The sequence below is a fragment of the Caretta caretta genome, chromosome 2, assembly GCF_965140235.1.
Source record: "Caretta caretta isolate rCarCar2 chromosome 2, rCarCar1.hap1, whole genome shotgun sequence".
Taxonomy (NCBI): Eukaryota; Metazoa; Chordata; order Testudines; family Cheloniidae; genus Caretta; species Caretta caretta.
Window position 1 is genome coordinate 681,580 of NC_134207.1, and position 27,182 is coordinate 708,761.

At 47.5% G+C, this 27,182-nt stretch overlaps 1 protein-coding gene and 1 pseudogene across 6 annotated transcripts in view; both read right to left on the reverse strand.

Moving 5' to 3' along the window:
• Window positions 1-27,182, reverse strand: part of PUF60 (poly(U) binding splicing factor 60) — a 54,089-nt gene that overhangs the window by 3,561 nt on the left and 23,346 nt on the right. For 2 of the 6 annotated variants that reach the window (XM_048837064.2, XM_075124825.1), the window contains exons 2-11: window positions 13,626-13,721; window positions 12,656-12,740; window positions 11,799-11,888; window positions 10,714-10,764; window positions 5,294-5,455; window positions 4,600-4,692; window positions 3,317-3,530; window positions 2,645-2,835; window positions 1,716-1,851; window positions 608-843 (exon numbers count right to left, since the gene is read on the reverse strand). In XM_048837064.2, the coding sequence (XP_048693021.1) occupies window positions 608-843; window positions 1,716-1,851; window positions 2,645-2,835; window positions 3,317-3,530; window positions 4,600-4,692; window positions 5,294-5,455; window positions 10,714-10,764; window positions 11,799-11,888; window positions 12,656-12,740; window positions 13,626-13,696 (1,329 nt within the window). In that variant the 5' untranslated portion in view covers window positions 13,697-13,721. Of the gene's footprint in view, window positions 1-607; window positions 844-1,715; window positions 1,852-2,644; window positions 2,836-3,316; window positions 3,531-4,599; window positions 4,693-5,293; window positions 5,456-5,778; window positions 5,800-10,713; window positions 10,765-11,798; window positions 11,889-12,655; window positions 12,741-13,625; window positions 13,722-27,182 lie in introns of those variants that run through there. The other 4 variants (XM_048837066.2, XM_048837067.2, XM_048837068.2 and 1 more) reach the window with 4 other exon arrangements.
• On the reverse strand, window positions 20,632-21,408 carry LOC125633056 (large ribosomal subunit protein uL2m pseudogene; annotated as a pseudogene).

Here is a 27,182-nt window from a genome sequence, read left to right on the forward strand (position 1 = left end):
AGATAGCTATGGTTCACACCCACAGAAACAGAACTGTGAGCCCTCTCTATACCTACACTGAGATACCCAGCATGCTTTTGGCTGCAGTAAAACAGCTAGCAATAGTGCAGACGATCATCAAATGACAGATTCCTTAACACCACAGATCCGGTTTTATTTCCTCCCACTTCATCAGTCGCAGCCAATGACAAACCATGGTGACATGTGAATGACGGAGAGGAAGGAGAAATCTGGGGACCAGGACATCAGTGACTATAATGTCCTAATAGACTATCAGCATCTTTGGTCTAATGGCTGGACAACACAGCACAGCAAAGAGTGAGGTCTCTCTGAGCGAGGCACCTCACTACAGAGTTCCTCCTTTACAAGGCAGAGAGGGAAAAGCCATGACCCATAGCCTGCAGCAGGTGATGACTGGTTATGATACAGGCATTTGTATTCCAGCATTAACTCAGTAAGACATCTAGGGACACACCTTTTGTGAACTTGTACCATACTCTGTACTGCCGAACTACGCAGAACTGAAAGACAGACCCAAGCCAGTCTTGTGGCCTGTAGGCAACACTGTATCTCTGGGAATCTAGAATTAACTCAGAGTCATGCTCACCTCCTGTTTGCGAAGCAGTTTCTGCATCACCATGTGACGGGCACTGCTGCCTGATATGCTCATGTGCTCCTGTTCACTCAGCATTTCAGGCCTCTCCGACTCCTGGAAGATCTCCTCCTCCTCCTTCTCCTTCTTAACCTCCAACAGAGCCAATGTTGGGGGACTTGCTAGGATAGGATTCACTACTCCCACCTGTGGAATAGTGACTGGAATGGGAGGTCGAGCGGGGGTCACACCTGCAGGTGAATACACAGACTGAAGGAAGAGATAAAGGAGCCTACCTCTAGGATTGGCACTCTGCCACATCAGGAAGAAAGCCAGCCAGTGACACCCAGCCTCATGGAATTAGGAGAAAGATTTTAGTAACTGAAACATGAACCACTGAGAGAGCCTGACAACAGGGCAAACAGCGACTCAGGACAATAGAGAGGCCAGGCTCTACCACCAGGTATGATGCACAGACGAGGTGAACCTGCCCATTCAAAGGGGAGACAGCAAGATGTGGCTGCATCTGTTTTGCATGTGGTAAGTGACCAACGTGGTGCTTTTGCTCAGGCACTGTGCATCCCTGCCAGCTGTGGGAGGCTTAGTGCCCTTACAGCACTCACCACACACTCATGGAGAGGCCTGCGAGGCAATGCAAGGAGAAATCAGAATTCTCTGCAAACAATTCAGTTTCAGTACGATTCAGTTTCAAACCCTTTAGTGGGGCTGGTGGCCTGTCTTCCCAGCGCAGGAAGGACTGAGGCCACGTCTTAAAGTCTGCTCATGCCCCTCCTTCAGGGACGGTTTCATTTTTCCATGTACAAAACTCACCAAGTAACAAAGTTATTCCCCTGATCAAAGCAGCTGCAAGGAACCTGAAACCTTTTTCCTTGCATCTCTCCCCACTGCTGTAGCGTCAGCCACAGAGCCCACCTGCTTCCCACAGCTCTTCTCTTCAGCTGAGTTCTCTGAGCTCTTTACAGGAATCACATGGGTCTGTAACCGAAGAGGGGTAGCTGGCCCCAGGCTCCCTGGCTACACTTTCCAAGAAGTGACCCCAGCTGTGGGGACTGGTGCTATCTCGGAATAGTTGTGGAAATGACAGAATGAAGAGCAGACGCACCCGTAATGACTCCTGGTGCCTGTGCTGCCATTACGGCCTGCGGCAGTGCCCCCAGAGGCTGAGCCAGTGTCAGCGCTGGTGACACCAGCCCAGGTGTTGCTAAAGTGCCAAGGACTGCAGCTCCGGCCACTGCTTCCTACAAGAGAAAAGCCAGAGAGCGTTAATTCTGCCTTAGAGAGTCATGCTCAGGTGTGCTCGGCTCAGGTTCTTTCTTTTCACCTTTGTAGAGACTTACCAAATAGCCAGGACATGGGGGCAAACGAACTGTAAAATTACTAGGGCCAGCTCAGCCACCAGAAAGAGTGGAGAAATGTATGCAACTCAGCTTAATCACACAGACACATGCCGAGGATTGCCCTGAACTCGCCTTTCCTGTAGACGGCCACCACATGCCAAACCCCTGAAGAGCAGGCACTTTCCCCACACTTCATAGTTATCACCCAACTCCAATCAGCTCATGTGCAGGGCCCTGAATGATAGACATGCCAAGGGATCCCCAACTCAAAGTCTCCAGGATGGTTTTAGCAGGATGGAGTCAATTCCAGAGCAAAAAGCTTCCCCACTTCCAAACCACCTCTTGCTCTCTTAGGTGGCCCTCATTAGGCAATACTGTTTCAGAACAATCAAACTAAATCAAAACAAATAAGCCTGTCCGTGCTGTAAATCAGGCCTCTTTCTACACTTTGGCATGCCAGACCCAAGACTGGAGGGTGTAGCACAGACAGCTACTCCTTGGCCAGTCTCCACATGAGACCGGGAGAACTACTCTGTAGTGTACAACAAAGGCCACCTAGTCAGGAGTTCCCGTAAGTACTGCTGACTCAGTGCATTGTACGAATCGGTATCCCTGTGTTCAATAGGACTGCTGGACTCTAAATAACGCACGCACTCACCCACCTCATTTCAAATCCTGCTGCTCTGTTTCTTACCTGAGCTGTTATCTTTGCTGTGGCAGCTGCTGCAGCCACAGCTGCTGCAGGGGGTAATCCTCCAGGCGTTGCAGGTGTTAGGAGAGGCATTGGAGGAGTGACAGCTTTGCCAACCCGGAGATATTGGCCTCCCAGGTCAAAGAGATTCATAGATGAGACAGCATCTTGTGACGACTGTGCCTTCTCATACTCTGCAATGATAATTGGAACCCTGACAGAGCGCTCCTTAAAGATGGACATTTCAGGCTCCCAGGGATAATGCCCCACCTGCCTGCCTCCTAAACGTAGAACACTTTCCCTCCAAAATTTTGGTTTGTACTTCTAAGAACACAATGGTCTTGAGCGGCAGTCATCAGTGTCCCTACCAACCACTCCCACACCTCCTAGATCACACACCCAACCCCTCTGGTTGTCCAGGATCTTCTCAAACATTCAGCGTAAAGGGAGATGGTTCGCATCACATCCTAGGTGCTAGCTGAACAAGAACACAGAATCCAGTTTCCAGTTGAGAGCCAGGCAGCCCTCTGACATCAGGCCAGGGGTCGCTCTGAATCCCACTCTAACCCATAACTGAAAGCAGAAGCTTATTGCCACTGCAGGGAGCAGACACGGATCCAAATCCAATGACATCCCCACCCCACTCCATGACAGGTATCAGAGCAGCCAATTTACCAATGAAGCCATAGCCTTTGTGCTTCCCTGTTGTGGGGTCCCTGGCTAGCGTGCAGGACTTAATCTTCCCAAAGGCCTCAAACACACTCTTAATGTCGTCATCTGAAAGGTCCTGGTGAACAGATGCCACGTAGATGCGGTTGAAAGCCCGTGCCTCCTCAGCTAGCTGGTCTATGATTGGCTGCGCCTGTCCAATATTACTAGGCCTACCAACCTGTGGAGAGCAAAGCAAACACAAACACCTCTTTGAGTGCTCCAAGAGGCAGCACTGTGACTCACCCAAGACACAAGGACTGCAAATGCTAACAGAGAGCAGTTTAACCCCACATAATACTTTCCATGGCACGGCAATTAGCACCACAGAGCCACAATTCATTATGATGTCTGGGTTGTAGTCTCCAGTGACTCCACAGGCCACCATGGGATATCAGGGTTACAGAGACAACCCAGATACAGGACGTTTTCTGTGGCACTTGTTCCTGAAGCAAGCATATTTCAGACTTGTATCTTCCCTCCTTCTCTAGTGACTAGTTTCCAATGCTACAATGACTAGCTGTCAATACTACAGGCAGGGCACAATGCCCCCATACCATTCTCCGGAGCTCCCAAAAACCCATAATCGATCAGGCACTGCAACTGCCTGAAAAGGGAACTAAGAGGAAATGACTTTGGTGAAATATGTAAGGACACTGGGTTTTCACCGATACCGCAAAAGGAACGTCCCCAAAAGTCTCCCACTCCTGTCAGGGAATCTCTTACTTGATGCCTGGGAATACAAAACTCAAGTCCCTTGTTCCTTTCAGTTTGTACTAAACCTTTCCCCCTCTTCATGCAGAGGACTAGGTTACCCCAGAGCCTCATTTCCCTCATAATACACATACAAACAAGCCCCCTTTCTGCAGAGCCCAACAGGCACCACCAGGGTCAGCAGTCACTCACCTGCCTGCTGCCCACAAGACTCCGTATCTAGGCCACAAAGGGCTCCCATTCTGTGGATGGGGCAGAACAGAATAGCGCCAAGCGCCCCTCCCTCCTCCTAGTGTATATTAACACTTTATGGGCTCTTCCCAGAGGGTCAGAGGCAGGTGCCAAGAACCAGCCAGTTCTCAGTGAGTGGACTCAGGTGGCGCATTGAAAAGAGGCCCACTGAGGAACAGATCTCCTAGAAACATAGATTTTCTTCTTTAGGCTCTTCTGACAATCTGAAAAGCCCCATCCCTGCAACACAAACAGCAGCATGAGCCAGACTCGCCTCCCACGTAACGCAACCCACTGTCACTCACCTTTATGTTTCTCCCACCCAGCATGACCGAGTTCATCTGCTCCAAGGCCAACTGAGCAGCTTCAGGCACCTCGTATTCCACGAAAGCAAAGCCCTAGGATAGAGGGGAAACCCTATTAAATTGTACCCATTTCTTCTTGTTGAACCCCTAGTGCTCGCATTCCCCACTCTGCCAACTAATGCACCCTGTCTGTATCACATTGTGCCAGATCCCAACCGTTCAGCCAGAGCTTCCCACCCTCAAAGCCTTTCCCAATAGCATGCTAATGCGGAGAGCAACAAGCTGAAGCACGAAAGTGCCTGAACACACTCGTGGCCACTTGCTTCCTGAGCTGCTTATCACAGAATAGGCCTTTTAGCTAGGGAGACAGACTAGTGCATGCGCACAAGGCAAGCTAACTGCTCAGCATTCCCCAAGCTCCATACCCCACATGCAGCTGTTAGGTCATTGCTATGGCTTCCGGGGACACTAAAACCTAGGCAGCACAGCAGGTGAATACATTCAATCCTAAAAGCTCCGGCTCCAGGCACACACCCAGAACTCTCAGTGGAATACAACAGGGATCACTTGAAGAACCACCTCCTAGACAGCTTGCTCTATACTGCAGACTAGGAGGGTGCAGGCCCCTCCTTCCCTAGATGCATGCAGGGTGACCTTAGAGAAAAAGAAACCACTCCTAGGGCTGTTAACCAACCTTGTGTTTCATTGTAACAGAGTCCCAGGACATGTCAATGCTTTTGATAGGTCCAAATGGGGCAAAGGCCTGGCGGATGGTGTCCTCTCCCAGTTCGTAGTATATGGAGCCCACGTACACACGACACATGATGGCCAGCGCCCGCTGCCTCTGAGCTGCCATCTGTATTGGAAAGAAGAACTGGCTGGTTAGCTTAGGGGGTCGTCACAGATACCAGGACAGCTCTCTCCCCTGTCCCGCCCGCCCCAGGAGCTGTGACCCAACAGCAAGCAGCTCCTCATTGGCTGCAGCACAGCCTGGAACACTCTTAGTGGTAAAGAAGTATTTTCGCTCAGTGCATGGACTGTTGGGGAGTGCAGGGCAGTAAGGCTCACTCCCAGGGGCACAGTCAAGTCTCTTATTTGCTCTGCCACTTAAGCAGCCCTAACTCCAACCCACCCTGACAAGATCACATCTCTGGCAATGCCTGCAGCAGGGGGAAATACCTTCATTCTAAAACAGCTTCCCCTCCAGGCAGCAAGGGATCCAACATCAGGCACTAACAGCAATCCCTCCTGTCCTGCATGGCGCAGCAAAAGATCCAGTATTGGGTACCACATGCTCTCATTTTCCCCTGCCCTGGGCATCAAGGGATCTAGCACTGGGAACCACCTCCTCCCCACTCCCTGGGCAGCAAGGGGTTTGGAAACGGGCTCTACCTCCTCCCCTCTCCCTCCCTTGGCATTAAAGGAGCGGACACTGAGCAGCAGCTGCACTGTACAGTTCAATAAAAACAAACAAAATCTAACAATTAAACAAAACCCTTCTCTTGAGGAAGTCTGTGGTGCTCAGAGTTAGCATCTTCCACTGGTATTGGCACCTACAGTGGTACAGCTCCACAGACTCAGCCAGTGCAGAGAAAGCCTCTGCACTCTTTTCCTGAACCTGTCTGAAAGTCTGTTTGCAAGAGAAACCTGGTTGCTCCCCAGATGGTATCCCTAAAACCAGCTTCCTCCAAGCCACATGGCAGTTCTAAGAACTTCACCTAGGAAGGTGCTGCCTGCTAGGACACACTGGCCAAATCTGTGATCTTATCAGCATGCATTGGGACCAAGGCAGAAAGAAAAGCCCTGCAGAGGCAGCTCCCTATAATCAGCAATAGTGTATTTATTATCGCACACTGGAGACTTGTACAGGGCTACATTCTTATTCTGCATGGAACAGCTGGAACGAATGCAAAATGGTGAGGGCCCTACAAAGAGGGAAAAAGCAGCACTAATCTTAGTGCCTTCCTCCCCAACCCAATTCTACAGTACTCCACAGCCAAGTAGGGAGCTCTGTGAACACTTACCCCCCCAAGAAGGGCCTTGCTATAAGGCCATTGCATAAAGGTCTAACTCAGGTGGAGAGCTCTGGCATAAGGGTGAGCACAATGAGCTCAGAGTTGTTCTGTGTCCTGTCTAGGGATGCCACAACTCATATGGTAACAAAGGGATGGCCAGGGGGGTCTCTCCTGCAACACAGTAACAGACAGAGCAGGCAGGGACTGTGTCTGATGAGACAACTGCACAAAATAAATACCAAATGCATCTGAGCCTGTCACCATGACCAGGGAAGTAACTGTTTGTAGCTGAAAATACAGCCTCAGTCAGGATTGATTCCTAGCACTTCAGGGGAGGGAGCGCTATCATCGAACCAGGTTCTCACACCACACTACTGTGCTTGCAGTTATATTAGATAACTTGAACCTGGACTCATCAAACAAAGGAAACAAAGGTTTTGTTTTACCTCTAAACTGGGGCTGTGTTTTATGCTTTTAAAATGAGATTTTATGATAGCTCCAAAACCCTGTGAGCCAGGTGAAAAGTGAGGCACAGTCACACTGTAGAGCAGCTAGGCAAGAATATCTCTAGTGCAGTCTCCCAATCCTCCCACCCTTGGGAAGCCAACATTCATTAATATCAGCCCCTTTCTTCCACTGGTTGCATCAGGGGTTCCCAAACTGCATGCAGGCACAACCCCATTTTAATGTATTATTTTCTGCAGAGATCACAGACAGCATGGAGGATGCAACAGCTCTACAAAACGGCATCCTCCATGTGGCGTAACCTTGTACATAGGGTGCTGTGCTGAGGCCGCCAATTTGTACATACACCGTACATACGAGGTCACGCTGTGCTGAGCGAACTGGCATCCTCTGCACACAAAGGATCATCACAACGCCATCTGCTGATGGGGTCACGGCCCACAGTCAGGAACCTCTGTTTTTATATATTGACTTTTTATTTTTTACAGCTGCCTTCATTTCCCCTCTAAAATTGGCCTTCTTCCTCGATTGTGGGACAGTGGTGTTTTGGGGATCTAGTAAGATGTTCTTAAATTATTCCTAATCATCATTCACATTTTTCTGATTAAATTCTTCCTCCCAACTGATCTGGCTCATAACTGTTTTCAGCTTTGTGAAATGGGCCCTAGTAAATGCATCAAGCATCTATATTACTGGTCTGGACTTTATTCTGCGTGCACATTATAAATGTGATCAAGTTATGATCACCTGTACTTAAGCTACCATTAATTTTTAGAGCTGTGACCAGTTCCTCTCTCTCTCTGTTAGAACAAGGTCTCATACACCACCCTCGATAGGCTGCAATATGTTCTGAGTTAGGGAATTGTCATCTATGCTTAGAAATTCCAAGGATGTTTCTGTACTGGCAGCACAAGACCTCCGCCATACGTCACTCAAACTGAAGTCCCCCATGATCACACAGCTTTTATTTTTACACACTGTAATTACGTGCATAAAAGGAAGCAATCATCCTATTCCTTAGTGGGCTTTGGTGGTCTGTAGCAGACACCAACTAGTACCCCACTTGTGTTTTATCTGTCTTCTTCAGAGTTTTCAGCGACTTGCAAACAGCTAATGTCATTTTTGAGATAGAATGCCCCTCCCCCTTCCCATTGATCTTAACATTCCAGTTGGGCGAACCAACCCACCAGGTTTCAGTAATACTAACTAGATCAAGTTTATGCTCATAAATGAGCAATTCCAGTTCCTCTTGTTTGTTACCCAGGCTCCTAGCATTGGTGTTCAGGCAATTAGATAATTTCTTCTCTTCATGTTCTTTGGTTCCTTGATTAATTTTGTTCTCAACATCTTGATTTTGTGCTGAGTGCTCAGATTTTCCCTCATTCTACCTTCCCCTTTTGCTATTAGTTTAATCCTCTTCTTACTACTCTAGCCAGCCTGAGGCCCGTGCCCCAGGCATAGGGATTTTCCACACCTTTAAAGATGTGTACATGAAGGGGGCATTCTCTTCTCCTCCAATTATACCTGCCACAGAGACAAGACTGATAGTATTAGCCCTTCTCTGATATTGGGCAGCAACCCTCACAGTGGGAAATCCACATTCTAAACCTTCTGCACAAGCAGGAGACTCCAGCAGCAGCAGGAGGAGGAGTGAAGTTCTGAGGAACCCATTCACGCTCCTTTACATTAGATATCTGGGCCACCAAGCTAGGGTTGAGCTGAACTATGATGGTAACAGGCACGTGTGAGTACTAGTAGGAACCTGCAGTGCAGTGAGTTAAGAGAAAAGGCAGCATATTTTTGTGAACTTCGCGCAGGACCAGGTGCCAAGAACATGCATGTGAATCCTGGTCCTGCCATTGACTCTCCTCTGTAGCTCTGGGTTGGGCACTTGACCTTTCCGCTTCCCCATCTGTAAACAGAGGCTAAGGATTCCTCCCTCACCTCCAGGTGGGCAGTCACTGTTTGTATGTATAGACAGTGCTGTTAATTAGGAGCTAAGGAGGATTATTATTAAGGACAAGTTAACATGCACCTTTTCAGGATGGAGCTCAAAACGAGGGAGGCAACATGCAAAGCACCACTGTTTTCATCTGCACTTTTGATGCAGTTATGCAAGGAAACTGCTTGTCTTGGTGAAGTGACAAGGTGAAACCCTGCTCGGTAACACTCCTGCAGGTAGAGGTCTGCTGGATAGGAAGCTTTGACTATGGTCAATAAGATGCTATAACAGGAAGCTCAGGCTGCACTTCCCTCACAAATGAGCCTTGTGGGTCCTGCCAGTGGAGACGGTCCCATTCTTAAGGTATACTTGCTCCCCACACTCCCAACGGACCTTGAGATAAAGCATTTGGTGGGAAAACGGGGATCTTAATAATATCGAGTTCACAACACACCATGATGGGTGATCCAGGGCAAAGCCTTGACTTCTAGCCTTTCTGTCCCTCCAACAGCAGGTGCTGGCTCCTGGCAAAGGGAGGCTTTTTTTTTTTTTTTGGTAAGTGATTTACAATACTAAGCCAGTGGTTAATCTATCATTATTACATGTTTTCATCTCTGTTACCCAATGGTGCATGATGTGGCTGCAAAACACAGTTTAGCAGAATTAGTGATATGGGAGATCAATAATATCTAAATTAATTGATAAAGCGGGTTCTTGGGCAACATGGCTCAGGAACTGGCCATGCTGCCTTCAGGCAGAGATGGCTCTTCCCGTCCCAGTCCAAGCTTACCTCCCCCCCACAAATGCTATTTTGGCTCCCCAGCTGACAAGCTACCTACCGTGGCAGTGTTCAGAAGGAAAGCCAGGCATGTCTAGTTTTAATGCTTCTTTCCCCTTGGAGCACTGGCCTCCAGGTTGCATTTTACACCAACCAAAGAAATTACATTTCAGCTAGACAAGGAAACATTTACAAGTGACCCTTTGCACAAGGAGAGGGGGGTTATAGCCCACATATGCCAGTGCCCCATGTGTCCAGAAGGGGTGGGGACAGATAATCCCAAGTAAATCAGACTCTCTGTGGGAGTAATTAGAAACTTCCAGCACTACGGGACTGCACTGCTTTTCTCTGAATAACTCTATTGTTCTTTTTGCTTCAGCCCTCACTGCTTTACTTGAAACACATGCCAAATTCTCCTAGCCTACAAGTATGCACATAGCAACAGAAGTCTCACATTTGGTCTAGGATATGCTCTGAAAGCCTGTAATGCCCCAGTGCTCCCCAGCACCCTAGCTGCTAGGTCTCTGTTCTGTGTGCTGGTTTCTTAACAGCTTGCCCATTTGTGAGTTACCTTGGCAGTTACTTTTAGGTCAGGACCTCAGAACTGTAGCATCCCTAGAAAGGTGGCTCCCACAATTTCACAGGTGTTCAGAACTGCTTGAAATCTAAAGCTCTCTTTGCAATTGACTCCAGGGCCCAGGGGGCCAGTGTCACAGCAGACTGTACCCAGCCCAAGGTCTTCCTTTGGGGAGTTTACACTTTGTCTCAGTTTTTTGTGCTTGTCCACAGCAGGTGGGTATGTGGGAGGGTTGTACTGGGTTTAGTTAAGAGCATTGTATTACCACTACATACTTCCCCACTCTAGGCCCTGACTAAGACAAAGTGCCCAAGAAGAAGTGAATATGTCTATTGACCGATTGTAAAGGTGAGAGAGGATCTCCAAAGCCCATTGTCACTGCTGCCATCTGAAAGACAGTAAAGACAGAGTTCAGTCTGTTGGAGCTGAGCATACTACGGCTGTTCGTAAAAACTCAAGCAGAGAGCGACGGCACAGGGAACCTGTGGGAGAGGCCTCTCCTTCCTTGCCCCTCACTGCCCGCTCCCAAGGACTGTCCAGCGCTGGGACCCTGCAGATGCCAGGCCCACCAACTCTGGGGAGGGGTGTGCTGCTGCCAGTGCCTCAGGAAGCAGGGTTTCTCCCAGGGGGGACTCAAGGCAATAGTAACCTCTGTAACCACTGTCCTTGATTCACCCCCAGCAATTACAAGGAGCCCCTCATCTAGAGCAGCTGCCCAGGAACATACAGAGCCCTGAAAGGCCAGAGCTGCCTAATGCAGCTGGCATATCCCCACTTCAACATTTTTTAAAACATACACAACCCCCCAAATCATTATGCTGGGCTCTTTAACCTCAAACAGGAGGCAGTGAGCTGTATGTAAGGATTCTCAGAAGGAAGGGGGGTTTAAACAGCAGCAGAGGGGTCTCCTAGGACTTGGACAATCCTGCATTAGCAGGAATAACCAGCTGGAGTTCTGAGAAAAATCTACAGAGTCCATGGTAGTGGTGGCACTGCCAGCAAGGCCAGAGAGACGGGCACCTTCTCTTCATGGGGGACAGGATGGTGAAAGGATACTGCTCCCAGTAACCCCAGACACCACCTTAGCTTCAGGTTGACAGTGGAACTCACAGCAGATGCTTTGATTTTCTGGCAACTGAAAAAATTGTCTAGCCAGCCAACAGGAGAGGAAGCATCAGCTTCTCTTCCCAGGGCAGTCTGCTTTCCTGGGGGGAAAGGGAGGGTGAGCGTATGTATGAGGGCAGGAGAGGGATTTCCTTGACAGGGCCGAAGACAACATACTTCAATTTCACTGTGGAAACAGAAGTGCAAGTACCTGGCTCCAGGCAGACCTCAGGGCTGTGCTCTGGTTCTAAGTGCATAAAAGGCTCCACCTTGTGGGGAGAGTAAAGGCAAGGGGATGAGCCCAGAGGGATCTCTCACCTGCAGGTTAGTGAGTTGCTGTTGCTGGTGGGCGATGGTTTGCTTCACCAGCACACTCTTGATACTCTGCTCCATCGCATACTTCTTTGCCTGGAAGGAAATACAGACTCCATAATCACAGGGCACAGGACTCTGCAAGGTGCCAGGGAAGGACATTTAACTTCATACAACATTCCCCAGAACCCCACAACTGGTTGCCACTGGTGCTTTCCAGTGCTCCGGCCCCAAGCACTAAGGCACTTTACATTAGTCAAGGGCCGACAGCTTACTATGATCTTGATCAGCATCTTGGAGTTGTTCACCCTGAAATACAGCACAATGCTTGAGCAAGGACGGGGTGGACTCAGAGTCTGCAGCAGGCGCAATGTTAGGAAAGCATCATGCACTACACACTCAGCATTTCCCTCTTCCTCCCTCTGCCCCTCAGCTCCCACCACTGCACCTTACCTGCTGAGATGAGGGCAGGACAGATAGCCTCCTTCAAGTCCTTTCCACTCAGAGAACATCTGGACAAAAGGTTCTACAAAGAGCGAGGCGGCTCCTATTCCCCATGCCCAGACTCTGCACCGAGCGTATCCCTTCCCTTCCTTTACAGAGTATGTCTACACTATATTGGTAAGCAGGAGCTGTGGGTCCTTCTATATACTCCAGCTCCCTCCGCCAGTCCCCTGAGCTGTGGCTACAAGGCTGAACTGTTTTTCCTTTACCCAGCCTTCTACCACTCTGGAAAACACTGAGCCTTGCACATCCAATGATGCTGAGATGGAGGCTCCTAATCAAGGGGTCACTAATATCCATGGATGTGCCATGCCCAGGTGACAGAACGGACAGATTCAGCCAACCCCACTCAAAGGCACCTGCTTTCCATTGCTGTACGTGTTTGGGAGGTGCCGGGGAACGGCAGGCTCTAAACCGTGGATTTGAGGCGGGTGCTTCGGAAACCTGGAAACGGACAATGGGATTTACATCTGTCAGCTATGGAGCAGCCAGAGGAAACGAGGCCGTTTCACACTGCGAGCCAAACACAGACACACAAGCAGCTTCAGCATTATGGGAACATTCACACCAAGCCTACAGAGAACAATGGCATACCTGCCTCACCAGAATCTGGGAGACACCTAGCCCACAGCTCCCACCTTCCCCTCCATTCCAAACTCTGCTCTCCTCTCCGCACTTCAGACATCACTGGTTCCCACTCGGAGTGGAAGCCAGAAGTCGGCAATAATGTCCTAACCAGATGCACACATAGAATTGAGAACCAGAGATCAGAGTTGGGATGGACTTGGTTCTACAATTAAAATAGCTTGGCTCCAAAGGGATGAAATAATCTTTGCAGTATATTAAAGGTCCCCTTATAACAAAGGGGCAGGTAATAGTTGCCCAGAGAGCACAGGAAAGGTAGAGAGAGTTTGCAATGTGTTCTAGCATGAATCCTGCAGAGGATTCAGCTGGAGCATTTCTGGAATCTGTTATCTGTTGAGTCCAGGCTGCACCTGACAGGGACTTTGGGGCAGCAGCATCTCATCATCATTGGGATCAGAGAAACCTCTTAACAACTTAAGATCAAACTGTTATCTACTTGAATCTCGGCAAGTTTTTTGTTTTTTACAAATATATCCCATAATGTTCCCATGCAGCTACCAGGAATTCCCAGCCAAGAAAAAACATTTCTTGTGCATGATTCTAAGAGCTCAGGTGCAGGGACAGCGCAGTCAGTATCCCCTCTGTATTCCTGGGTTCCCCACCTGGTATGCTCCCCTCTGTGGCAGCAAGCCTGACACTAACGATGAGGAAGAGCTAAAGAAAGGCCACACGAGGACCACTCACCTTTTGAAGAGCTTCCTGCTGTTCCGGGGTGAGAGGAGGAAGCCCCAGCTTAGCTGCTGTGCTTTGTCCATTTTCCAACTTTATGGACTCAGTGCCCTGGAACAGAAAAAGCACCATGAAATCTGCCCGTTAAAATGGCCAGTTTCCTTTCACAGACACACACAGCCAGCTCCGCTCCAGCAGTCCAGAGCATTCAGGTTCAGAAATCGAAAAGTCAGAAAAGCCCCTGCAGGGCTCAGACCAGGGGTGGCCAACCTGTGGCTCCAGTGCTACGCGCTGCTCTTCAGAAGTTAATATGCGGCTCCTTGTGTAGGCACCAACTCTACAGCTGGAGCCATAGGCACCAACTTTCCAATGTGCCGGGGGGGGGGAGGAGAGGGGGTGCTCACTGCTCAACCTCTGGCTCTGCCACAGGCCCTGCCCCCACTCCACCCCTTCCTGCCCTCTCCCCTGAGCCTGCCGTGCCCTTGCTCCTCCCTCCCCCCCCACCACAGGGCCTCCTGCACAACACGAAACAGCTGCGGGAGGTACAGGGAGGGGCGGGGGGGTGGATCAGCAGGGCTGCCGGTGGGTGGGAGGCCCTGGGAGCAGGAAGGGGGAGCTGAAGGGTGGGCTGCTGACGTATTACTGGTTTCAGAGTAGCAGCCTACTCTGTATTCGCAAAAAGAAAAGGAGTACTAGTGGCTCTTTGGCAAGATCCATTGGTAAATTCTGGCTTCTTCTCAGGCTCAGGTTGGCCACCCCTGGCTCAGACCTACTAACATGTAACCTTGTCCTCAAAGAGCTGAGCCACCTCCTCCGAGGAGTCTATCCCATCACCCAGGCACCCTGCTAAGCATTCCAGATACACAGCCTTAAATTTTTCTTTTGCATCTCATGCCACTAATCCTCAACTTATTTTTGAGAGGGGGAACGATTCCTTATCTTAACTCACACGGTCATCTCCTAGGTTAGCAGCCCTGCTCCCCATCCCCAAAGTCATATTAAGAACATAAGAATGGCCGTACTGGCTCAGACCAATGGTCCATCTAGCCCAGTATCTTGTCTTCCGACAGTGGCGGGTGCCAGATGTTTCAGAGGGAATGAACAGAACAGGGCAACTTATCAAGTGATCCATCCCCTGTTATCCAGGCCCAGCTTTTGGCAGTCAGAGATTTAGGAACGCCCAGGGCAGGGGACTACTTCCTGGACCACTTTGACTAATAGCCACTGATGGACCTATCCTTCATGAACTTACCTAATTCTTTTTTAAGCCCAGTTATAACTTTCCACTTTCACAACATCCCCTAGAATCATAGAAGATTAGGGTTGGAAGAGACCTCAGTAGGTCATCTAGTCCAATCCCCTGCTCAAAGCAGGACCAACACCAACTAAATCATCCCAGACAGGGCTTTGTCAAGCCTGACCTTAAAAACCTCAAAGGATGGAGATTCCACCACCTCCCTAGGTAACCCATTCCAGTGCTTCACCACCCTCCTAGTGAAATAGTGTTTCTGAATATCCAGCCTCAACCTCCCCCACTGCCACTTGAGACCATTACTCCTTTTTCTGTCATCTGCCACCACTGAGAACATCCCCTGGCAGTAAGTTCCACAGGTGGACTGTGTGTTGTGTGAAGCAGTACTTCTTACATTTCTTTTAAACCAGATGCCTATTAATTTCATTGTGTGACCACATAACAAAGGAACCAGGAAAGGGGGAAAATAACACTTCCTTAGACTGCTGTCATATCCCCCGTTAGTCGTCTCTTTTCTAAACAGACACATCCCAGACTTTTAATCTCTCCTCATATGGAATCTGTTTCATACTCTTAATTTTTTGTTGCCCTTCTCTGTACTTTTTTCAATTCTAATATATCTTTTTTGAGATGTGGCAACTAGAACCACATGCAGTATTCAAGGTGTGGGAGTACCATGTATTTTTATATAGTGGCATGATGATATTTTCTGTCTTATCTATCCCTTTCCTAATGGTTCCTAACATTTTCTTAGCTTTTTTGACTGCCATCTCACTCTGAGCAGATGTTTTCAGAGAACTATCCACAATGACCCCAACAACTCTTTCTTGAGGGCTAACAGCTAATTTAAACCCCAATCGTTTTGTATGTATATAGTTGGGGTTATGTTTTCCAATGTCCATTACTTTGCATTTACCAAATGAATTTCATCTGCCATTTTGTTGCCCACCCAGCTTTGTGAAATCCCTTTGTAACTCTTTGCAATTATCTTTGGATTCAACTATCCTGAGTAATTTTGTATCATCTTCAAACTTTGACACCTGACCATTTACCCCTTTTTCCGTATCATTTATGAATATGCTGAACAGAACTAGTGCCAGTACAGAATCTTGGGGGACCCTGATATATACCTCTCTCCACTGTGAAAATTGACCATTTATTCCTACCTCTGTTTCTTATCTTTTCACCAGTTACGGATCCATAAGTGGATCTCCCCTCTTATTTCATGACTGCCCACTTTCCTTAAGAGCCTTTGGTGAGGAACCTAGTCAAAGGCTTTCTGAAAGTCCAAGTACACCATATCCACTGGATGGCCTTTGTAGTCCACATTTGTTGACACCCTCAAAAAATTCAAGTAGATTGGTGAGGCATGATTTCCCTTTAAAAAGCATGTTGGCTCTTCCCAAATATATCGTGTTCATCTCTGTGTCTGACCACTCTTTTTGCTACTATACTTTCTACAAATTTTCCTGGTACTGAAGTTAGGCTTACTGGCCTGTAATTGCTAAGATTACTTCTGGAGCCTTTTTTAAAAGAATTGGAGTTACATTAGCTACCCTCCAGTTACCTGGTACAGAGGCCGTTTTAAGTGATAGGTTATACCCCACAGTTAGTAGTTCTGCAATTTTGTATTGTAATTCCTTCAGAACTTCTGGGTGTATCCCATTTGGTCCTGGTAATTTATTACTGTTTATTTTAATCAGTTTGTTCCAAACGTCCTTGGACACCTCAATCTAGAACAGTTCCTCAGATGGGTCCCCTAAAAAGAATGGCTCAGGTGTGGTGGTAATCTCTCTCTCTCATCCTCTACAGTGAAGACTAACGCAAAGAATTTAACTTCTCCACAACAGCCTTGTTTTTTCTTTAGTGCTCCTTTAGCATCTCAGTCATCCAGTGGCCCCACTGATTGTTTCGTAAGCTTCCTGGTTCTGGTGTACTTAAAAAAAAATTGCTGTTAGTTTTTGTGTCTTTTGTTAGTTGCTCTTCAAACTCCTTTTTGGCCTGCCTAAACAGGCTTTTACACATGACTTGCTGGAGTTTATGCTCCTTTCTCTCTTCCTCAGTAGGATTTGACTTCCTATATTTAAAAGCTGCCTTTCTGTCTCTATTCAGAGTAACAGCTGTGTTAGTCTGTATTCGCAAAAACAAAAGGGGTACTTGTGGCACCTTAGAGACTAACCAATTTATTTGAGCATAAGCTTTCGTGAGCTACAGCTCACTTCATCAGATGCATACTGTGGAAAGTACAGAAGATCTTTTTATACACACAAAGCATAAAAAAATGGGTGTTTACCACTACAAAAGGTTTTCTCTCCCCCCACCCCACTCTCCTGCTGGTAATAGCTTATCTAAAGTGATCACTCTCCTTACAATGTGTATGATAATCAAGGCGGGCCATTTCCAGCACAAATCCAGGGTTTAACAAGAACGTGGGGGGGGGGGGTAGGAAAAAGCAAGGGGCAATAGGTTACCTTGCATAATGACTTAGCCACTCCCAGTCTCTATTCAAGCCTAAGTTAATTGTATCTAATTTGCAAATTAATTCCAATTCAACAGTCTCTCGCTGGAGTCTGGTTTTGAAGTTTTTTTGTTGTAATATCGCAACTTTCATGTCTGTAATCGCATGACCAGAGAGATTGAAGTGTTCTCTGACTGGTTTATGAATGTTATAATTCTTGACATCTGATTTGTGTCCATTTATTCTTTTACGTAGAGACTGTCCAGTTTGACCAATGTACATGGCAGAGGGGCACTGCTGGCACATGATGGCATATATCACATTGGTGGATGTGCAGGTGAACGAGCCTCTGATAGTGTGGCTGATGTTATTAGGCCCTGTGATGGTGTCCCCTGAATAGATATGTGGGCACAGTTGGCAACAGGCTTTGTTGCAAGGATAGGTTCCTGGGTTAGTGGTTCTGTTGTGTGGTATGTGGTTGCTGGTAAGTATCTGCTTCAGGGTGGGGGGCTGTCTGTAGGCAAGGACTGGCCTGTCTCCCAAGATTTGTGAGAGTGTTGGGTCATCCTTCAGGATAGGTTGTAGATCCTTAATGCGTTGGAGGGGTTTTAGTTGGGGGCTGAAGGTGACGGCTAGTGGCGTTCTGTTATTTTCTTTGTTAGGCCTGTCCTGTAGTAGGTGACTCCTGGGAACTCTTCTGGCTCTATCAATCTATTTCTTCACTTCCGCAGGTGGGTATCGTAGTTGTAAGAATGCTTCATAGAGATCTTGTAGCTGTTTGTCTCTGTCTGAGGAGTTGGAGCAAATGCGGTTGTATCGCAGAGCTTGACTGTAAACAATGGATCGTGTGGTGTGGTCAGGGTGAAAGCTAGAGGCATGTAGGTAGGAATAGCGGTCGGTAGGTTTCCGGTATAGAGTGGTGTTTATGTGACCATCGCTTATTAGCACAGTAGTGTCCAGGAAGTGGATCTCTTGTGTGGACTGGACCAGGATGAGGTTGATGATTGGATAGAAATTGTTGAAATCATGGTGGAATTCCTCAAGGGCTTCTTTTCCATGGGTCCAGATAACGAAGATGTCATCAATATAGCGCAAGTAGAGTAGGGGCGTCAGGGGACGAGAGCTGAGGAAGCGTTGTTCTAAGTCAGCCATAAAAATGTTGGCTTACTGCGGGGCCCTGTGGGTACCCATAACAGTGCCGCTAATTTGAAGGTATACATTGTCCCCAAATGTAAAATAGTTATGGGTAAGGACAAAGTCACAAAGTTCAGCCACCAGGTTAGCCGTGACATTATCAGGGATGATGTTCTTGAAGGCTTGTAGTGCATTCTTGTGTGGAATGTTGGTGCAGAGGGCTTCTACATCCATAGTGGCCAAGATGGTGTTATCAGGAAGATCACCGATGGACTGTAGTTTCCTCAGGAAGTCAGTGGTGTCTCGAAGGTATCTGGGAGTGCTGGTAGCGTAGGGCCTGAGGAGGGAGTCTACATAGCCAGACAATCCTGCTGTCAGGGTGCCAATGCCTGAGATGATGGGGCGCCCAGGATTTCCAGGTTTATGGATCTTGGGTAGCAGATAGAATACCCCAGGTTGGGGTTCCAGGGGTGTGTCTGTGTGGATTTGATCTTGTGCTTTTTCAGAGAGTTTCTTGAGCAAATGCTGTAGTTTCTTTTGGTAACTCTCAGTGGGATCAGAGGGTAATGGCTTGTAGAAAGTGGTGTTGGAGAGCTACCGAGCAGCCTCTTGTTTATATTCCGACCTATTCATGACAACAACAGCACCTCCTTTGTCAGCCTTTTTGATTATGATGTCAGAGTTGTTTCTGAGGCTGTTGTTCTGCATGGCTGAGGTTGTGGGGTAAGTGATGCTGCTTTTCCACAATTTCAGCCTGTGCACGTCGGCGGAAGCACTCTATGTAGAAGTCCAGTCTGCTGTCTTGACCTTCAGGAGGAGTCCACCTGGATTTGTGCTGGAAATGGCCCAACTTTATTATCATACACATTGTAAGGAGAGTGATCACTTTAGATAAGCTATTACCAGCAGGAGAGTGGGGTGGGGGGAGAGAAAACCTTTTGTAGTGGTAAACACCCATTTTTTCATGCTTTGTGTGTATAAAAAGATCTTCTGTACTTTCCACAGTATGCATCCGATGAAGTGAGCTGTAGCTCACGAAAGCTTATGCTCAAATAAATTGGTTAGTCTCTAAGGTGCCACAAGTACTCCTTTTCTTTTTTCTGTCTCTAGCCACCTCTTTTATTCTGTTGCTCATCCATTGTGGATCATCCATTTTGTTGGTCCTCTTCCCTTTTTTTTTAAATTGGGGGTTTATACATGAATTATGGTGTTTTTTAAATGTTTCTATGCAACTTCCAGGCATTTCACTCTTGTGACTGTTCTTTTTAAATATCCATTTAACTAGCCTCCTCCTTTTAGTGTAGTTCCCCTTTTTTAAGTTAAATGCTACTATGGTAGGTTTCTTTCATATTTTTCATCCTGCAAAGATGTTAAATCTAATGACATTATGATTGCTATCACGTGGTTCAGCTATATTCACCTCTTGGACCAGATCTTGTGCTCCACTTAGGACTAAATCAAGAATTGTCTCTCCCTTTGTGGGTTCCAGGACTAGCTGCTCGAAGAAGCAGTCATTAAAGGTGTCTAGAAATTTTATTTCTGCATCCCATCCTGAGGTGACATTTTCTTAGTCAATATGGGGATCATTGGAATCCTCCACTATTACTGGGTTTTCTGATTCTGTAGCCTAAATTACCCTGAGCATTTCACAATCACTGCCACCATCCTGGTCAGGTGGTTGGTAGCATATTCCTAGTGCTCTACTCATTTTCAAGCATGGAATTTCTATCCATAGAGAAATCATGGCGTTGTCTGATTCATTTCAGATTTACACTGTATTTGACTCCATGCTCTCTTTCACATATTGTGCCACTCCCCCACCAACACAACCTAATCTTTCATTCAGAAGTCTAGAAAGTCTATATATTTCTAGACTCTCCTCATTTAGCTCCCTCAGTCTCTTCCCAGATCTTCGTCTCTTTTTGTTGCCCTTTTATGAATTTTCTCAAGATTTTTTACATCTTTCATAGTTTCCTAAACTCCACATGCTGTTCTAGATGCCATCCCAAGAGGATGCACTATCACCCCTATGGTATATATTACACACATTAAATTCCATCCCATCCCCAACAGACTTGGATTTTCCATTGCCTCTTGATCTGTTTCAGACCCTCTGCTTTCCACAGAATTCCCTGTCCTGTTAATAATGGGTTAATTATTCCTTTTGAGTGTGTGTGTGTGTGTGTGTGTGTAGGAGCTGATTTTATTGAGAGCCATTGAGGGGCAGGCACCGGGGCCAGGTGTCAAGCCCGAGCTGCTGCTGTGGGCAGGTTGACATATCTCTTCATGGGTGGGAGTGGTCTGATCTTGCGTCCTGCCCAACTGCCCTTGCAGTGCCATAATCCGCTGCGCAGGCGCTCCCCCAGCCAGCGGTTCCGGCCAGCTTTCCCAATGATCCGCTTGTTGTGGTCAATGTTCGAAACTCGCCCCACGGTGGCTATGCTGGTCTCCAGCACCTGCATGTGTCTCTTAGAGGGCAGCTGCATGATGGCCGTTCCATTCACCTTCCACAGTAACACCCCACAGGTCCCTGCTGCTCAGATGTACTGCTCTCCTTTCCCAGGGTGGCTTTTCAGGTTATTGATCAGGGTCCCCACAGGCAGAGCTCCCAAAGGGTATGCATCCCCTTCATTGGCAGAGACTGCCATCCTGCCTATATGCCCCGAGGTTTTGAGGAGGTCGCCAGGCTGCATGTTTTCTGTTGCAGTGATCCAGCGTTTCTGCTTGCTGCTGGCCACCAGGGCGATATCAGCCGACCTGCAGGAGTTGTACTGGACCTGGATCACCTTCTCCTCATAGGGGCCTGACTCAGCTCCAGGTCCGTAGCGCAGCCGCTGGAAGTCAATCATGAGGTAGCGCTGCTTGTGTCCCCCGCTGATCCCATCCACAGTGGTAGGCAGACAAGGCTGCCCAGAGGAACCTGCTAGTGATCTTGTTGGTTTGGAAGAGGGGATTCAGCAGCCTTCATGTGCTTTACCTGGGCTTCTGTTGACCTCTGTACCACAGGTTCTTATTACCAGACACTGCTCAATACTGGTATTTATTTATATTTGCTGCCACTCAAAATGGGATCATCCTGAAGAGTATGGTAATATGAAAGCTCCTTTTGTAGACAGAGCCTCCAATCTGGACAGCTACCAACAAATTGAAAAGGGCCAATATAAATACTGTATGGGATGATTAACTGAATTGCATCACACAATGGAAGACTACAACCCCACACATACGTTGCATGTCACACTGGCAGCAAGGCCCTGGCTATTGTCCTGACGGCTTCCTGGTTAATACACTGTGCCACTATGCAAGGAATGGGGTTCAGGGAGACCACACAAGTATTAGCTAGGGGTGCTTCAAGAAACTAAGCTTGCAGCAAGCAAACTGTGGTGGGGGTGAAGAGAATAGACAGCAACTACCTCTTCCACTCTGACCTTAACAGAAGAATTAGAGAAACACTTCAGGTTTGGAGGCTGCTGGTAGTGTGGTACCAACCGTGAGAAACACACCCAGGGGAATGGATAGAATGGCAGTGACTTAGGGCTTGTCTTTGTGACTGTGGCGGGATGGTCCCCTCCACCATGCCTTGAAGGGCTTAAAACAGCCCTGGGAGAGGGCTGAGATGGAAATAGCTGGGCTGTTTGGGAAAACAGCCACAGCTGTAGCCTGTGTAATTAGGGCCCTTATAAGAGGGCAGCTGGCCCTTATAAGAGGGCAGTGGGCCAGAAAGAGAGAGAGACTCTAGCTACATGGAGAGAGGAGGACCCAAACTGAGGGGGTACTGCCAGGGGGCAGAACCCTAATCTAGAAGGGCACCGGGGTCCGGGACAGGCACGGGGCCAGCAGCAGGCGAGACACTGAACAGCAGAAGGCGCTCCTGGCTGAAAAGAGCTAATTCCCTGGACAACCAGCAGGAGGTGCCGCAGCAGTGAGTCGTCGCCCTGCGATAGTGACAGATAGGGCAATTTCCTGAAGTATCCTTGGGAGACCTTATTGAATTAAGATTAAATATCTTTGTGGTCCACTGTGTTAAAAGAATGGTTTACGTATTATTGTGGGCTGGGATTGTATGTAACCTCTCGAAGGGGGAGATGTGACATATGAGAGATCTGGGGGAAGATCTAGGGGAAGATGAACGCAAATCCCCACTTCTGATTATGCAAAAACTCAGCCCTTCCTGCCTTGAGGAGCAAGTCATTCTCCGCTGATCACCTGTTACATGGGGACAAGATCAAAATCCCAAACTGTATAAAGAAAAAACTGAAGTATTCATGTTTGTTCTGAATCTGAGACAATTATGAACTTGTAACCACAGGGTAAACCCAGTTGTGGGTTTTAAAAGACTGACACCTACTAGAGTCTGAGGCTGGAACTGGGATGACCTCTGGTAAGCTTTTCAGCATGTGTGTAGGTTATTTTATTGTTTTTAACATACCTTCTCTGTAATGCTTTCACCTTAAGAATAAATGTGCTTGCTTATAAAGAGCTGTGTAGTAACTTGTAACTGCCGGCAATTTCACTGTTTTTAGCCTTTGGAAAGAAAGTAAAGAATAAATGCTGACCTATTTAAACAATCTAGCTGGCTGGGGATGATCATAATGTAAGCAGGGAAATGTGCAGCCTTAAAGATCCCCCATTCAGGAGGGAGATATACACGGGTCTCTGCCCAAGAGAGGCGATGGCTAAGGAGCCTGGAGCCTAGATGGGTGTCAGACTGCAGGACTGCAAGAAGGGAATACTGGTGCAGTTGCCCTGAACTGTGGCAGTCTTCACTAGCAAGTTAGCATGAGGTATAGCTCTTGTGTTCCCATTAATTCGACTGCTGTTCTCACACAAAAACCTATCATCTGTTTATGGTGCTAGTAGCAATGCAAACTGGCTGGCATGACTGAGGTTTTAGGGCAGAACTCAAGAATCATTAAAAAGCTTCTGAGGTCTTGTCTACATGGGAAAATTTTACAGGGTATAAGTGGTGAAGTCATACCACTATAACCTCTTCTGTGGATGTGCCTATTCCAGTGTAAGAAATAGGCATATCACTTTGGTTTAGCCCCTTTCCAACACACATACGCTAAACAGAAAAAAAAATCCACTATTATACTGCAATGGGGGGGGGGAAGCTCAGTGGTTTGAGGGGGCCATTTAGGGATCTGGGGCAAAAATAAGGGACGGTACTTGGTCCTGCTGTGAAGGCTGGGGACTTGATTCGACCTTTCAAGGTCCCTTCCAGTTCTATGAGATAGGTATATCTCCATTTTGAAGAATGGGGGCTATACCAGAATAACTATATTGTTTTAATTTCACACATTAGTTTACATTTGTACACCTTTCCTATACAGACAATCCCTCAAACCGATCTAACATTTCCTGAGTCATTACCTCAGACATCCTGGGATCCTACTTGTATGTGGCATTGGCTGCCAGGGAAGCTGCTGAGCTGGAGTGGCCCACAATGAGATGAATGGTATGGAGAACATGAATAAGGAAGTGTTATTTACCCCTACACAAGAACCAGGGGTCACCCAAAGAAATTAACAAGCAGCAGGTTTAAAACAAAGGGAAGTATTTCTTCACACAATGCACAGTCCATGTGTAAAGGAACTCTCTGCCAGAGGATGTTGTGAAGGCCAAAAATACAACTGGGTTCAAAAAAGAATTAGGTAAATTCATGAAGGATAGGTCCATCATGGAGGATAGGTCTATAAGCCAAGATGGTTAGGGATGCAAATTCATGCTCCGGGTGTCCCTAGACCGGGGGGGTTGGGGGTGGTGGTGGTGGTAAACATTTTGCCAGAGGGTGACATTGGGAAATAGAAATGGCAGGCCATGAATGCTCACAAAATTGGGGTGGGGATGCGGGCTCAGGGGTAGGGATGAGGGATTTGGGGTGCAGGAGAGTGCTCCGGGCTGGGATTGAGGGGTTTGGAGAGCGGGAGGGTGGTCAGGGCTACGGTGTGGGAAAAGACTCAGGGGTGCAGGCTCCAAGCGGCGCTTACCTCAAACGGCTCCCGGAAGCAGTGGCATGTCCCTTTTCCGGTTCCTATGCGGAGGCACAGCCAGGCGGCTCTGCACGCTGCCCCATCTGCAGGCACTGCCCCTGCAGCTCCCATTGGAGTGTGTAGGAGCCGGAGCAGGGCCATGCAGCGGCTTCCGGGAGCCGCGTGGTGCGGCTCCCGACCCAGCGCCCTGGCCGGAGCGGGGCCGAGCTGCATGGTGCAGCTTGCGGGCCAGCTTAAAACAGCTCAAGGGCCACAGTTTGCCCACCCCTACCCTAGACCTCCAATTCCCAGAAACGGGACTATACAACAGAGGATGAACCTCTCAAAATTGTCCTGTTCAGTTCATTACCTCTGAAGCATTTGATACTGGCCACTGTCAGAGACAGAATACTGGACTAGATGGACCATTGGTCTGATTCAGTGTGGCCATTATTATGAGACTGGGGCAACATTGTCAAAGATGGGAATTTATGCTTGCAGACAGAAAACCCTATACCATATATTTGAATGTTCAGAGAGACACATGCCACACAGGACTTATTCTATACCAGAAGCTCTACAAAGGCACCTTTTTACTTCTTTCACAGTCGAGAAGGAACCACCTTAACTTCTGCGGGCCTCTGTTCTCTGCATCCTCCAGAGTAAGAAATTAAACAGATGAACTCTCTCTATGATAAGCCTGCAGCACCAGTTCAATATGTCAGAAAGCAACACATCCCAAGCAACCTTTCACTATTTCACATTTGGGGACAATATATACCTTCAAGTCAACGGCACTGCTATGGGTACCTGCATGGCCCCACAGTATGCCAACATTTTTATGGCTGACTTAGAACAACACTTCCTTAGCTCTCGTCCCCTAACGCCCCTACTCTACTTGTGCTACACTGATGACATCATCATCTGCACCCATGGAAAAGAAGCCCTTGAGGAATTCCACCATGATTTCAACAATTTCCATCCCACCATCAACCTCAGCCTAGACCAATCCACACAATCCTGGACACTACTGTGCTAATAAACGATGGTCACATAACCATCACCCTATACCAGAAACCTACTGACCGCTATACTTACCTACATGCCTCCAGCTTCCATCCAGGACACACCACATGATCCACTGTCTACAGCCAAGATCTAAGATACAACCACATTTGCTCCAATCCCTCAGACAGAGACAAACACCTACAAGATCTCTATCAAGCATTCTTAAAACTACAATACCAACTACTGAAGTGAAAAAACAGATTGACAGAGTCAGAAGAGTACCCAGAAGTCACCTACTACAGGACAGGTCTAACAAAGAAAATTACAGAATGCCACTAGCCGTCACCTTCAGCCCCCAACTAAAACCTCTCCAGCGCACCATCAAAGATCTTCAGCCTATCCTGAAGGATGACCCATCACTCTCACAGATCTTGGGAGACAGACCAGTCCTCACTTACAGACAGCCCTCCAACCTGAAGCAAATACTCTTCGGCAACCACACAACAAAAACACTAATCCAGGAACCTATCCTTGCAACAAAGCCCAATGCCAACTCTGTCCACATATTTATTCAAGTGACACCATCATAGAACCTAATCACATTAGCCACATGATTTAATTGGACCAATCCCCAACTAAATCATCCCAGCCAGGGCTTTGTCAAGCCTGACCTTAAAAACCTCTAAGGAAGGAGATTCCACCAACTCCCAAGGGAACCCATTCCAGTGTTTCACCACCCTCCTAGTGAAAAAGTTTTTCCTAATATCCAACCTAAACCTCCCCCCACTGCAACTTGAGACCATTACTCCTTGTTCTGTCATCTGCTACCACTGAGAACGGTCTAGATCCATCCTCTTTGGAACCCCCTTTCAGGTAGTTGAAAGCAGCTATCAAATCCCCCCTCAGTCTTCTCTTCCGTAGACTAAACATCCCCAGTTCCCTCAGCCTCTCCTCATAACTCATGATTATCAGTACAAAAGTTTTTTTCTCCTGCTGATAATAGCTCATCTTAACTAATTAGCCTCTTACAGTTTGTATGGAAACTTCCCCCTTCTCTGTATATGTGTGTGTATATACATTTTTCTTACTATATGTTCCATTCTATGCATCCGATGAAGTGGGCTGTAGCCCATGAAAGCTTATGCTCAAATAAATTTGTTAGTTTCTAAGGTGCCGCAAGTACTCCTGTTCTTTTTGCGGATACAGACTAACACGACTGCTACTCTGAAACCTTTCACTAGAGTATTTCCTAGATTAAGGCATAAATCATTTGTAACCAGAAAAGTCACTTTTAAAATAGCAGGATGTATCAATCAAACTCAAAGGGAGAAAGCAGCATCTTCCGGAGAACTCTGCCTAAACAACTAAGAATCCTTCTCAGAGGGGAATGTGTGTCTTGGTCCTTCACAGTTGAATAAGAAACCAAAGGCTTATAAAAGATAATGGCAGTAAACGTTTTTGAAGAGTCCTCCTAATTAACTGCAGCAAACATGATAGTCTCAGAGCATTCCATAACAGCCAGAAAAGGTCTGCATGCCAGGAAAGATGCACTGAAACAAGAGATATCACAGAGGCACCAACTGACAAAGAGGATAGAAAGAGGCAGATAATTATGCCCACCCCAAAACCTCTCCCTTCTACAGCAACAAACAGAAAACAGTCTGTTGCTACTCTGCAGCAAGTAACTGAGAGTCTCTGTACTGGAGGCAAGCACACTTCTACTGCATGCCACCAGCACTGAGGAATCT